Source organism: Trichinella spiralis (assembly GCF_000181795.1).
Source record: "Trichinella spiralis strain ISS 195 chromosome Unknown Scfld2, whole genome shotgun sequence".
Classification (NCBI taxonomy): Eukaryota; Metazoa; Nematoda; class Enoplea; order Trichinellida; family Trichinellidae; genus Trichinella; species Trichinella spiralis.
The window spans coordinates 5,932,097-5,947,042 of record NW_003526941.1 but is presented as its reverse complement, the minus strand read 5'-3'; the positions used below and the strand labels follow the sequence as shown (position 1 = coordinate 5,947,042).

Below are 14,946 nucleotides of genomic sequence, written 5' to 3'. Positions count from 1 at the left end.
TTAAAATATTTGTCGGATCATATTATTCTTCAGTTGTTGCTAATAAAATGAATTTGTGTTTTAAAATTTTATTAGCATTAGTTGATCAGTTTTGCAATTGTCGAGCGTCTCATATATATATATATATATGTATAGTATTTTCGATGTTTGCTTTTTCTTATTATATGCTTGGATGTGTTACGATTGCGAGTTTGATTTGATTTGATTTGAATTTTTATTTATTGTTTTATTTTTTACTTTTCAGTGTCCGGTCATGCGCAAGGCGACAAGTAGTTGCTTTGATCGACGACGTCCGGCCACGCCTCGCAACGAACGGCTGCAGTTTGCTTTGCGATCGTCTGGCCTGCCGCATGCCACCGAAAAAGAAGAAACTTTAGTCCTGCTAACTGCTGCCGGTGGCCGTCGATGTTTACCCACTGACGACCACGCCCGTGGACTATGGATGAACGCGTAATCTTGAATGTCGGCGGCATCAGACACGAAACATACAAAGCAACCCTCAAGGTATGTATGTTTTCTAGCCTAATTTAACCTGTTATCTATTATATAAAATAATTTTAATAATTCACAAGTGGCGCACGCTTACTGAATTCATTTTCATAATGAAGTATTTTTATTGAATTTGAAGAATTATTAAAATGTTTCATATTTAATTTTACTTCTTCTAATGCATGATGGCACACAGTGGATTTTTCTTTTATTTTTACTGTTAAATTTTTGCACACTGAATTCATTTGCACATTCATTATATTCAATGATGAAAGAAAGCAAGAGGAAAATGTTTTTGTTTTCTTGCTTTTTTTGTCATCTATTCTTTTCAAGCTTTCTCAATATATACTAGCGATGAGGACAACAATTTCTATGTTCTTTCTTTGTTCAATGCAAAAAATTTCAGCAAAGCATATATCATATTACTTTCTTTCTGAATAGGAATTTAATTAAGATCACCGATTACAAAAAGTAAAAATAAATGATTCGATTAAAAAAATTGATAATTCTGTCATCTTCGGAGCTGAAGAATTGTTATTGTTTGTGAATTTTGTTCAGATCCTTTTTTTTATTTATTGTGAATAGGTAGGTGAAATTAAGAGAGAAAAAATGAAAGATAGATGGATAGAAATATTTCTTTTCGTCAAACGCTGCTGGTTTGACGTTTTACAATTTATTTGCTCACTTCTCAGTTTACAACTTGGGAAGTGAATATTTTAATTGTTTGTTATGCTGTTTTATCGGTTCGTGTTCACTAGTTCAGTGTTGTTCGTCTTCATTTTTGACAACGTCAGAAGGTTGATTTCTCAGGTGCAGGCATGCATGTATTGGCAATTTGATCGAATTACTTTTACATACTAGCCATTGGCTTAGTCCGTCTGTGTCGACTGACTGAATAGACAGAGGGTGAGATTTGATGCTGAATTTGTTGAAAAATTCCATCCATGGCCTTGATATTGATTCTTCGGTTTTTCCTATTCTCCCTTTCACTCCAAACATGACATCGTCAGACTTTCAATTACAACATGCAACGCATCGACACCAGTAATATAAAGTGGCAGCTTTGTAGACAGTCATCTTCAACAGATTGTTCAATGTAGTGGTTTCAGATGTTTTTTTTTTCAAATGTATATTTATTTATTTACTTATATCAGTCTTTTCTTCCGTGGTTTTTATGTTGTTCGTAATGACTAGACTGATGAAACATTTTTTTCCAGTGTTGCAGCTGATTTGCAGACTTTTTCTTGAAAAAGATAAAAAGTATATGCAGTTTTATTATTTTTCGACTCGACGATTTCAACCCGAGCCGGATGACCAAAAGCAGCTTTTTATATACATATATGTATCTTTTGCACACAGTTCTGGTTAGCAGAATTGAACACGGGATGTGGCATTGTTCTGAAACACTGTTGAACAATCGATCTAACTCGTCGTCAACTTGGGATCAATTGCATCTCAGCTGATGATTGTTGGCAAAGTTCACAGCTGGGACAATTATTACACTTACTTTTGCTTAATTAGTTTTTCAACACTGCACTGAAATTAAACTCGAACTCTTTTATTTTCCCCATTTGCACCACCTGTAAGAATTTCTCCATTTTAATAAGGATATTACGAAATTTAAGTATTGCATAATGGATCATAGCAAAGCATTTGATATTTTTATGCAATTGATAATAATAACTTATTTGTACTGCATTGTAGAAAATTCCCGCTACTCGTTTATCTCGTCTGACTGAAGCTTTGGCCAATTACGATCCAGTGTTGAACGAATATTTTTTCGACCGGCATCCCGGAGTGTTCGCTCAAATTCTCAATTATTACCGTACCGGTAAATTGCATTATCCGACTGATGTGTGCGGTCCGTTGTTCGAAGAAGAGCTCGAATTTTGGGGTCTGGACGCCAACCAAGTAGAACCGTGCTGCTGGATGACGTACACTCAGCATCGGGACACGCAGGAAACTTTAGCCGTTTTGGATCGGCTCGACATTGACAACGACATGCAAGACGAGGAGCAGGTGGCTAAAAAATTCGGCTGGGAAGAGGACTACCTGTCGGGTAATCTTTCCTGGTGGCAGAGGCTCAAACCGAAAGTTTGGTCATTGTTCGACGAGCCCTATTCGTCCACACCAGCCAAAGTGAACAGAACAATAATTAATTAATTAATTAATTATTTATTTATTTATTTATGACTTTTTGTAATTGCGAAAAAAGAATACGTTTCAAACTTTCAGGTAATCGCTATCACGTCTGTTTTCACCATTTGCGTGTCTATATTGACGTTCTGCCTTAAAACGCACCCTGATTTCCGAATTCCTGTTATGCAGAGCTATTCGTTCAATGGCACCGATGCGAAGATGGCATACCATTCGACCTCGTCCTCAAGTCTCATCGTTGACAAGGAACGTACACAGCCTCATGGCGCTTTTTTCATAATAGAAGCCGTTTGCAACACGTGGTTCACGTTGGAAATTATAATACGTTTTGTCTTCTGTCCTTCGAAGGTGCTGTTTCTCAAGTCGCCGGTTAATGTCATCGATCTAGTGGTAAGTGATGATATAACATGCATGCTGCAGGCGATTTACGAATTCGATCGTTGATAATAATTATTTAACGCGTGTTATTTATTTTATCTGTTGAAGAAAATCTCCCTACCAAAATATGAATAACAGTGCTTTCTTCTTCAGCTTTAATTTCAACTTTAATATTATCTGTATATGTAATTTATTGTTTTATCGAATTTGTAGTAGTGTATGTTGACGAATGGATGGATGGATGGATGTGTTAGTAGTAGTGTGGGTGGTACTTTTGGGTGGAAAATGTTGCGATCGCTTTCAGCTTGTTGGAAACAATTTCATTTGCTCTTCACTTGGTCAAAATTCACACGAGCACTTAATTCTGGTCGCAAAGTAACCATACGGCGGTGACATGGTCAATTATATATTTACGTTGGGGGTTCTGTTGCTGAGCTGACGTGGCGGAGCCCATTAGCGGACGTTGGTTAATTGCATCGCTGACCTCCGTTTGCGCGCATGACTGGCAAATTAGCATGTTGATATTCCATTCCATTCATGCAGTTCAAACGCATGATTGTTGTTTTCGATTTGTCGATCAGCAGCAGCAGCAGCAGTAGTAGAATCAATTTTCTAGTGGTTTCGGCAACAATTTATTTCAACTTTTCTAACTGAATATGTTCGAAAGATTTTTTTTTATTTTTATCATTTTCACTCGGATATGCGCTTTTAGGATAACGAATCCCATTGTTGAATTTAGACATTTTCTAATGTTGGTAGTTGTTAAGAAATTGCTTTCGATGAACACAATAATGTACAAGCATATGGTAGCTTCCCCCTCTCCCTGCTTCTTCCTCAGAGCAGACGATGAATACGCTTATAATCACCTTATTCTTTATTCTGTTCTCTAGGTGACTTTGGCATTTCATTAAGTTAGACATTTTTTACCTGTTTCGGATAAAATTTCAAACAGTACAGTACAGTACAGTGTATAATAGGATAAATAATTTTTTGTTCACAATATCGATTCGAGATAACTATGATTATCAACTTATCGTTGATTCTTATTGTAGATTGAATCATGTACTGTTAATTTTGTTACAATACGTTTTTTTGTGCGTATATAGATTTTTACAATCCACATACTTTTATTTATTTATTAATTACCTGCTATAATTTCAATTGTATTGAAAATTTAACTCGAATAATTTTAAACAATTATTTAAATTAGAATTGAAAACAATTGGCGCGCAAATTGTTGGATAATCAGTGTTTTGAAAATTAATTTAATTTTATTCCATTTCATTTTCAGGCCACACTTAGTTTCTTCATGGATTTTTTGCTTAAAGAAGTTGCAATGGAAGCCAACAAAGATATGGTCGAATTTTTCAGCATTATTCGTATCATGAGGTTGTTCAAATTGACGCAGCACAGCAGCGGACTGAAAATTCTCATCCATACATTCCGCGCTAGCGCCAAAGAACTGATTTTGTTGGTCTTTTTCTTGGTGCTGGGCATTGTTGTATTTGCCGCTTTAATTTATTATGCCGAGAGGATTGAACCGAATCCGGAAAATGATTTCATCAGCATACCGTTGGGCCTTTGGTGGGCAATAGTCACGATGACTACCGTTGGGTAAGTAGAACTTAATGCAGCAGACAAACGTTGATTGATGATAAAAGTTGTTTAATCGGTGATTCTTTGGGATTAATTCTATATATTATTCAAATTATATTTGAACATTTTGATTGTGATAATAATGATGAAGAATGATTTAGAAAAAATTTATCACATTTGTTTCTGGTGTTCTGTTTAGTTATGGTGATATGACTCCGAAAACTTACCTCGGCATGATTGTTGGCAGTCTGTGCGCGTTAACAGGTGTGCTGACAATTGCTCTTCCAGTTCCGGTCATTGTCAGCAACTTCGCCATGTTCTATTCGCATACCCAAGCCCGTGCAAAACTGCCAAAAAAACGCCGACGTGTGCTACCTCTCGAACAGGTTCGCATGCAGACTCGCAGAATGACAGCCGGTGATGGAATTATCATGAACGCCAGTCGTCGACAGCAGAGTCGTACAAGTATAGCATTGCATGGAAAATTTTCAAGTAAGTCTCACCAACTCGAACGCCAATAAAATTAATTAATAATCAGTTGTAGTAATTTGATCTGTTCTCATCTTTTGTATTTTGATTAGTGCAAGGAGAAGAGTCAGTGCCGATATTGCAGCAAACGGATCGTTTCGGTCGTCCACGGCAGTCGATCGCTACCCCAACTGCTACTATTACATCTACTAGCACCAATAATAATAATAATAATAATAATAGTAATAGTGTCGCTGCTGCTGATGGTACAACTGCTGAATGCCTGAAATCTACTCAAGGTATTAACATGTATAGTAATATATAATGTATATTAAAATGATCTATGGACTTGCTTTTTTTGAATTTTTCATTCATTTTATTTTAGTTAAATTTATTGCTAGCACTGACAACGTGCACACGTCGGTGCAGGTTGTATGCGAAGACCGCCGTGACAAAAGCCCTGTTCGTGAACAGTTACCGTTGAAATTGCTTGCTCGGAATGGTTCACGAAGTTCCACCAATACAGGCACCCAAGGTCGCAATATTTGGCCCGTAACTAGCTGAAATGAACAATCTTTCTATTAATGCATCCGATTCAGATGATGACATGATCGTCGTCTCTGTGCGTCTGCATACACTGTTGTCGTGCATTTCTGAAACAAACACATATCATGTATATATATATAATATATACACTTGTGTTTTACGAACAAAATATCAGTTTTCATTGTTGTTCGCAATTCGAATTTCTTTTTTTCGTATAAATTTTTATTTGCTTTTTCAGTGCATTTCATTGCAAGGTGAAAAAAGCAGAGTTGCGCAAAAAATAAAGCAAATTTATTTGTAGCATTATTGTAGTGTGTATTTGTTGTGTACCAGCGAACACGTATCAATTGTACTTCACTAACTTGGTTGAAATAGATAATTTCATTCATTTCCATTTTTTTTGGAAATTATAATTTTTTTTCTCTACGTTTTTATAGGAAAATGAAATGAAGAAACGTATTCCATTTTACGAACATACGATTATTGCAAATACAATTTGCAAATCGTTTTCATTTTAACACCGATCAAACTGAAAACAATCAAGTGGTAATGAATGAATTCATCATTTGCGAAAAGTTTCAAGCTAAAAAAGTTTTTTTTTAATTTTAAGTTAACGTCCATATTTGTTCAATATAGCAATGATTTAGGGGTGATTTTTTTGTCATGTGGTCACAGGTTCACATTATTTTCACGCTAATAAGTGCATTTTGAACAAACGTTATCACCGTTTTTTGTGATGTATGTATTAATAATGATGCACTTTGTATGCAGATTTAGAACGTTTTCATCGATAAAGAAGAACATGGAAAGTAAAGCACAATCAAGGCGCCAAACGAAATGAAAAAGTGAAAATTATTGCATGGCAATGCTTCATACCGATTTGTTTGCTGCGGAACATCTGTCTTTTCTTGGGAGATGCTGCTGCCAGCTGATGGCCTATGAAGACAGACTACTTTGTGCAGGTAAATGTGATTTTCATATTTATTTAATAATCAATTTGGGAAGTGATCAAAGTAACCGTTTCCAATGATGGAAAAATTGTAGCCAATGTTCATTAGGTTTGAGGCTGTATTCTTTCAGATCGATCCGTTTATTTTGAGTTTTGATAGTATAAATCAGCTGAAGCTTATTTTAGTATATATGTTTAAGCTAGAAAACAAAATTGTTCTGAGATCGCTCAAAAATTGAATGCGCTGTGATGGCATCAGATTTGAAAATTTTAATAATTTTCAATATTTTACTATTCAGCAGTGAACAATTATTTTCAATCAATTGTCAATATAGCTAACCAAATCGCATTAAGCCTGGTGTTATTTCTTCGTACAATTTTCTTCGAAAATCTTTGTTGTCTAAAAATGCAGCAGAATGATTATCGATGGAATTTTTTTGAACATGAATCATAGAAGTATGATTCATGGTTGACAATGACACGTTGTACTTTGAAATATTAACGTGACTGTAGTTTCATTTGTCGCATTTTTAAATATCTGAATATTAATAATGTGGATAATTGATTTAAATTCTTTCGTGAAATTTCTGTCAATATTTCATTAAATTAATATGAAAAGAGGATTGTGAATTGAAATGTGTTACAGTAGTAATAGAACTTCGGAGAAGTAACTAACTGTTCATGGCGTGTAGAGTTCAAACAATTAGATGCGGTATTGTTTTCTTACATTTATGTATGATCAGGGTGTTCCTTTTTTGTAATTGGGATATTGATGCTGCAGCTGTGGCGCAACTTTCTGTCGGAAGAATGATCAGCAAAAGTACAACTGCAATACAAAAGGTTCGAGGCATAATGATCTAAAAGGACAACGTTAGTTCAGACAGTTTTGCTTCAGAAAATAATCACGGTGCTTATCAAATAATTAGTGTCATTTTAAATTATGCGTAACAATCAATATAAGTGAAAATGTATTATTTGGTATGATTTGAATTCATTTTTCATCAATAAGCGAAACGTATCAAGCTTCATTATTCTTACAAGCAGTTACATTTACTTACTATAAATAAATATCTATACGTATATATATATACTTATTGCGGTGTAGTGAAAATACTGGTAATTATGACGATTTTGCTTTAATCTGAGTCACTTTTATTGGGTGGTTTTTGGTATTATTATTTAAAATTTTTGTCCGATACTAAAATGGGACGACGCACGCGTTTGTTCCGGTTTTGAAAACCGACGAACAGTATGTTCATGCTATCTGCATGAATCTTCAGATTATTCAACTATGCAACGCCTAATTTACTAATTAGAGGGTAAATAAGGACAGCTTTTTCTTTAATGTTGCGCTTTTGTCCGCGTTTAATTTCAAATGTATTATTCTTCTCTTGACTTTTCACTATTTCTCTACCATCCTTTCTGTTAACCTTATTTATTTACAAAAGCAGAGAAACTGAAAGTGGGCATGCAGGCAGTTCCGGTTAGTAATGCATTAATTGCGCGTGATTAATTTGCTGGCAGAATTTTATTGAAAATTAGCATTTTTCGAAATATACGATTATTTAACATCTATACGAATGAAGTAATACTTTTGACGATTGGAAAAGCATATAAGTTTTTGGGGCAATTAATTCAATTATTATTTATTGGGATGATTCGATCAGTTGTATTGGTTTTGATGGTGTAATTCAATGGGCAAATTATAAAATTCATTAAAAATTATGAAAGAAATTACCATCGTTTATCGTTAGATGATTGATATTATTCGTTTCCACCACCAAAAAGAAAAAGCAGCACAGTTTCCACTGAAGCTGTTCGTTCGCAAAGCAGCTTGACTTCGACTACTGAAATGCTTTGTGATTTTTGTTCGCATTTTTTTCCCCAAATATTAACTGGATGTACTTGGAGAGGTTGACAATTTCGTGGGAAGTTGGTTGAATTTGGCCTCTCAAAAACCGCAAACATTGCATTACAAATTTTAAAAAGCAATTCCGTAGGTGGGCTGGTATTTCGAATTTACTCATAAGCATGGAATATTTTAAAATGGGGGGAAAAATAGAAAAGAAAATGGGGGGAGGAAAATGTGAAAATCTTTGAAGAACAACTCGACTGACTTTACATTCTCCTATGTAAAACTTCCTACATATTCTGAGGTTTTACACTTTGTCTTGTTCTTTGTTGTTCTTTTTTGACAATGAAAGTATTCTGGTTTAAGCATTCCAATTTTTGAACAACATTTTTTCAATTTCTGATTTCAAATTTTTTTACCAATTTAATTAAGCATTTGATTTGTAGAAAGTTGGAATAATAATCTTTCTTTTAAAAAAAATAATAATATTTGAAAAAAGAAAAATCTAATGGAAAGCTACGGTAATGTGGTGCATGCGAGATGAAATTTTTGAATAGATGCAACGAGAACAAGTTTGGGAAAATGAACATTTTTGAAATGGAAGAAATACAGCATTTCTGAATTGAAATTTCCACTGTTTGCTTACGTGGGACGGTCAAGATGATTCCTTTTATTCAGAAGTGCCGTTATTTTATTATCTTTTTCTATCCGATTTATTACAACAATTTTAAAATTATACAACTATCAAATGAAACTTGAAAAGCTATGCGCGCATTCATTCATACATTTTTAATATAAACTTTAAATTTTTTTTTAAAAATATACATGAGATTTTATTCTTGTTTAAAGTAAAATATCCGATTTTTACGTTACCTACACATATGCACTGGGTCGTTGAACCTTCTGCGATGATCGACTACAACAGCGAATAGAACAGTTTGTAGTTGAACGTTCAGCTTCTGAGCTGTTCAAATCTATCTGTATTTACTATTTTTATTCGATACACTTTTTTCAAATTCTTTTTATTTCCACAGAAAACATTTAAAAATGTATTGCAAACTTTTGAAACTGTTGCTGAGATTGTTCAACAAAAGTCTATGCTAAAATTTTAGCTCTGCTTTTCATTCTCAAGATCATGTTTGGTTGGTGTATTTGGAATCGTTTTCAAAGTTGCTGTGAAAAAGCATGCAGGACGTGGAATGACAACACTGTTCAAATTTTTCGATTTACACATTTTCATACCAATATATATATATATACATATATTTGAAATGACGATTAATCATTATGAAAAAAGTGTTTTTTTTATAAGTTAACCTAACAACAGTTAGCTTTTGTATGTTTATAGTTTATCGTCTGAGTTCCATTTATGTAGGTCATTTTTGAATTTTCAAATCCCTACTTAAGACATGCGGAGGCGTATTTTGGTTAAGCCAATTTTTTTGTTATGGCATTTTCTGTCAGATAGTTTATATTTTGACTGAATTTCAAATGCCAAGGTCAAATCTGAATTTTCAAATGACCATCATTCGTTTAATTTGTCACTTTATTTAAATTGTTTCTTCAAATCCTTATTTTATCTGTTTTATTACATTTTATTATTCAATATAAAATGAGCATACGTATCATTTTTTTAAATTGCTTTTAGTATTTAAATTATACTTAGTAATAAAGATGATATGATAGTTTCCTTAATAAGAGAAGTTTTTATATGTTTGGCAAAGCTACAATTGAATTTTCTCTTCAAACAGAGTGCATTAGTTAAGTAAATAAAGCGCAATGAAAAATTACAGTAGCCATATTTATCAGCACAAACGAATGAAATAAAAATTTGCATGCGATGTCGCTCGCTTTATTGACATATTGGAAATAATTTTAGTTTGAGGCCGTCCGTGTATGAGAGCGGTGCGTTTCGATTGGAAAATTCGCTGAAAACCAATATCAAATACCAAACACTAAATATGCTTTTTAATTATTATTTTTTGGAATAATTTCTGAAAAATAATTTTTCGACCAATATCCAAAGACAATGAACATTAGCGATGGGAAGATGACGAATTTAGCAGTAAGTGGCAGTTTTATCATTTTTAAGTCTTAATCATTTAACAATGCAATTCAGAATCTATATTCAGCATACTTTTTCAATATATTCTCTATGAATAATTCACAATGGCTTTTGCCGGCAAATTTTTCACTTAGAATTAGCTTCATTTGAACCACTTGCTTTAATAGCTTACGAAAATTATCAGAAATACGTAGGTGTCTTTTGTCTAAGTGAATCTTGTTTTGTTATGGCGCTTTTTGTCAGATAGTTTATATTTTGACTGAATTTGAAATGTCAAGGTCATTTTTGAATTTTCAAATAGTCCTTTTCTTATTGATAGAATTTAGCAGTGCATTTCTTCTTCTTATATTACGGCTTAGGTTAGACATTATCTTTAGCCACAAGTTCTGACGCACTAAAAACCGATTTCTAACGCTACATTATGCAAATAAGGATCGCTATAACGCTGCTTTATCATCAGTAAGAGTGCGTTTGTTTGTTTAATTTACGTGGCAATTAGTAGCATCGTTGAATGTTCTCTCAGTTCATTACGGGCGTTAAGTAGCTGCTGAAGTCGGTTTGCAGAATTACTAACAAGTATTCCACTTTTTTGCTTGTTATTTTTTTGAAACTTTGTATACTCAATTTCTAAACAATATCATATATTTTCTATTTTTCATACAATGTTTTCTTTCTTTTTCCTGGCACACTGCACTAAACATGCGCGCTTTTAAAGCTTTTCGTAGTTATTTGATTTTAGTCTTTTTCAATGGAAACTAGCGCGTTGTTCATCAGTAATGATGTTCAAGTAATATTCGAGACTTTATTGCGGACAAGCCAATACATAATAGTACTAATGGTATATTTTGCTGTAACTTTCGATAGTCCTTACAAATCCGTTTCTAAAGTAGTACTCTGACATAGCAGTTGAACCCCTCCCGCATTATCTTTACTGTCCACTGTAATGTTTATTGCTAAGGTAACATACTTGCCCAGTTGTTTAAAAGAAATACCTGTCACCGGGATACTTCAGTCGAACAATCGCACCCCTAAATGCTTGTCACTGCTCAAATCGTGCACAAGATTGTTTCAGCATGACATAGGAAAGCTGATGTTAGCTGGAGAACACACTTTTATACTACCACCTTTGATACTTCCAGAATGGCAGTAACGTTCCCTTCATTTTTGAAATCACTCCTTAAAGTTTTTGTTATGTCATTGTACCGCCAATAGCACTGACTTATACAGATGCCCCTATTTTCTGTCATTGAGAAAATAACTCAATGCCCCTCAATGTCGGCAGTATTGATAAATGAAACAACGCCTGAATATTATACGTGGAGGTTGAGTAGAAGGACGCATATGACAACTTCCACCTCCTCCATCCTTCAACCTCTCCCTCATTCCTTCCTTCTATGCTGTCCCGCCCTCCTTTCCTGTCCAATGATCCCCATCATTGAGCTCCTAATAATACTAAGCTGAACAGAGATCGCATTAAACTGAAAATTCTGCCCACCCCCTATTTCGAGATAAATGAACAGCACTTTGTTGTTTTTATCTCATATAAATCTAATTTCTTATAATTGTTATCGACTGACAATATAACCAAATCCAGGCTACTCGTGATTCTTTTCTTTAATTTTTTTCATGAAATGCAATACAGAATTGTCACCCGCATAAGTTTTTTGAATTCATTACAAATCGTTGAGTTACTTAATTTCTGCAGGAAGGTTTATCTCAAATTGTATGAAGCGCGCTCATGCAGTGCTCAACCAAGTTTGCAGTCTTACTATATATCATCATAAGGTGTAAACAAAAGTTTAGTTAAAACAAAATTTTAATAGTAAATAAGCTGTCAAGTTGCATACCCACTGGGGCAGCCGCTTACCATCATGATGTCTACGCTGCGCACTTGTTAAATTCTGTACTGAGACAAATTGCATATTATAAAATTTCTGTCGCAGTTATCATCATAAAATTTCATGACAACTGCTTAATTTTCCATAAATCTGAAAACGTATTTTATTTTCGAAATTATTTTCAGCGGGAGCTATTTTTTATTATCCATACAATTTTGATTTTGATAAAATATAAATTATTGAGTCACCTTGTACTTTCAAGCAACTAAATTACACAACATGCATAAATACGCAGTGATAGCATTTCCGTTTATTTTTAGTAATCTGCGATGCTTCAGGTTAATAATATTTCCTTTTAGGTAATTTTAGGAAAAAAATTTGCATAGCAATGCCATATTACGTAGTAATATGAAGTGTGTAAATAGAAACGTAATAAATTTCATCGTGTCGTTTCATAATGTTCCTCATATTGTTTATTTTAGTGCGCTATTACTGATGGAAAATTAGGGTGTTCTTCGTGAAGCAAAGTAAATAGTCATTTGCATAATTTACTTATTATACTATTGACCAAGCACATCGATTTTATTAGGTTTTGCAGTTCACTACAATGCTATCAATCTAGCACGTGGTCAACTATAATTCCGCTCTTCAACACCATCCATGAATAACTGGTAAGTTGGATTTGATATTTTGGTGGTGGAATGCTATGCATGTTACTTTACTTATATGGTGAATGGAAACTGACGGGTTTCTTTTCTGTTGTTATTATTGCTAACTTTCAGGTACATCAGATGCTGAAGACGAAGAAGTATTTATTTCTGTTTTTATTTAGAGATGACTGCATTAATATAATTCACTTTTAGAATTTACATTACTGTATTTTAATATCAATGAATATAAAAAATCCTATCATGAGAACATGATGGCAGTATGCAGCATAATTATTTTCATCTGCTGTTGATTTGCAATCTTGTTTATTCCCGTGAAATTTCAATAAAAATGATGGCCAACAAGCAGCGGCGCAAAATGATTATTTGCGAGATATTTAGATTGTAAGTTTGCAACGCCATCAGCAGCACGTCTCTTATTGTTGTATTCGTACGTGAACGCAATGTAAGTAATATTGTAGATTGGTTGCCTTTGATTTTTGTAAATTTGATATTTGAATTTTACGTTAGAAATATTGCTTTTTAGATGTACAAGATAATACAACGCAATATCTGGAAAGAGTGTGGGTAAAAAATATTCTGTTTACATGACACTACTTATTAAATAATTTCAACTTTCTTTATTTTTTTGAATTGTCTTCATTGGTATATCATCAAGGACATAATGCAACTTTATTTATTTCTGTTCTATATATTAGGTTGCGTGCGTTTTATATGAACTCAGGATAGCGGTTGAAATGATACTTATGAGAAACAGCCATATTATAAAAAGTGATTGAAGCCGAATAACAGTGCATCACGATGATATTTGAATTTCATTCATTTTGTAATGCAATGTTTTATTTTGCTGTGTTATTTAGTATGTACTTTTTAGTTTGACTATTGCTCTGTTCATGTTTCTACCGTGATCAGTCATGTGTCTCAACAGTTCCGCTTTCTGGTTTTCTTCATCGTCACAGTAAGAATGAATTTTATGCACTTTGTTATAGCAATGGGTTGTGTCAGTGCAGTGGAACTATTCTATAAACTTGAATATCTTTCTGTAATGGTGGTTCAGGTTTCCCTGAATGGATTGAAAAGATGTACAAAAATCTGTAAGTAATTGAGTATCTATAATCTGTTACTATAATTAATGTCTTCTAATTCTACTTATACCTGATCCTGTATGTTTCTTGTTATCGAATTAAGTAGTGTACGTCAACATAATTGAAACGTTTTGGCATTCCTGTTGCTCTTGCCAACATGGTATGTCACCTTTACCTCAATGCGTTTTAAATGTGCCATCACAAAAATAAGTACACATTTTGCCCATTATAGGAATGGATTACATCATCAACATCGAGCAGATATACGTTCATACTCCTGCGTTGGTTTACGTTGGCTTAATGGCGTTAGCCAGTATTGGTCCAGAAATCTGTGGCTTCGCTTATCACAGGAGTACGATGTAATTAAATAATGATTGTAATAGTAGCATACATCGTGAATATAGTCGATTTACACTGCTTTTCAGATACATCATACATGTCTGGTAGTGCGTGTTGCCATCAGTGCGTTAGGTGAGTATTTTTGTAGAGTATTATGTGAGTAGGTGAGTTTCAGTATTTTGTAAGTAGAGATTTTGTTTTTTATTGATGAGTGATAGCATCCACACTGCGGTGTTGCTTATCACATGCTAAGAATGTTTACTTGAAAATTTCAGCGCATAACTGTTGAAATGCTTGAATATCTTTCTCTAATGGTGGTTCAGGTTTCCCTGAATGGATTGAAAAGATGTACAAAAATCTGTAAGTACTAAAAAGACAAGGTAAGTAGTCTAATAGTTAAGGATAAGTAAGGTAAGAATATGTGTTTAAGTAAATATAAATGTGAAGGTAAGTATAAGTGTGAAGGTAAGTAGTGTATAGGGAGAAGGTAAGTATAAGTGTGAAGGTAAGTAGTGT

General features: G+C 33.7%; 2 protein-coding genes across 2 annotated transcripts, besides 1 other annotated feature; both read left to right on the top strand.

The window, feature by feature from the left end:
• The first annotated feature begins 1,829 nt into the window (after positions 1-1,829).
• Positions 1,830-3,417, top strand: Tsp_05953 (potassium voltage-gated channel protein Shaw (Shaw2)). The gene is made up of 4 exons (XM_003380160.1): positions 1,830-1,853; positions 2,194-2,628; positions 2,725-3,036; positions 3,241-3,417. The coding sequence occupies exons 1-4, from the start codon at positions 1,830-1,832 to the stop codon at positions 3,415-3,417; spliced, it is 948 nt and encodes a 315-aa protein (XP_003380208.1).
• Positions 3,418-4,815: 1,398 nt separating this feature from the next.
• Positions 4,816-4,928: a sequence feature (Potassium channel RNA editing signal; Rfam score 75.49).
• Positions 4,929-13,970: 9,042 nt separating this feature from the next.
• On the top strand, positions 13,971-14,790 carry Tsp_05955b (hypothetical protein; the record flags this gene model as incomplete). The annotated part of the gene is made up of 3 exons (XM_003380159.1): positions 13,971-14,104; positions 14,324-14,450; positions 14,706-14,790. Coding segments are annotated over exons 1-3 (346 nt in total), but the record flags the coding sequence as incomplete, so codon positions are not given.
• Positions 14,791-14,946: the final 156 nt, after the last annotated feature.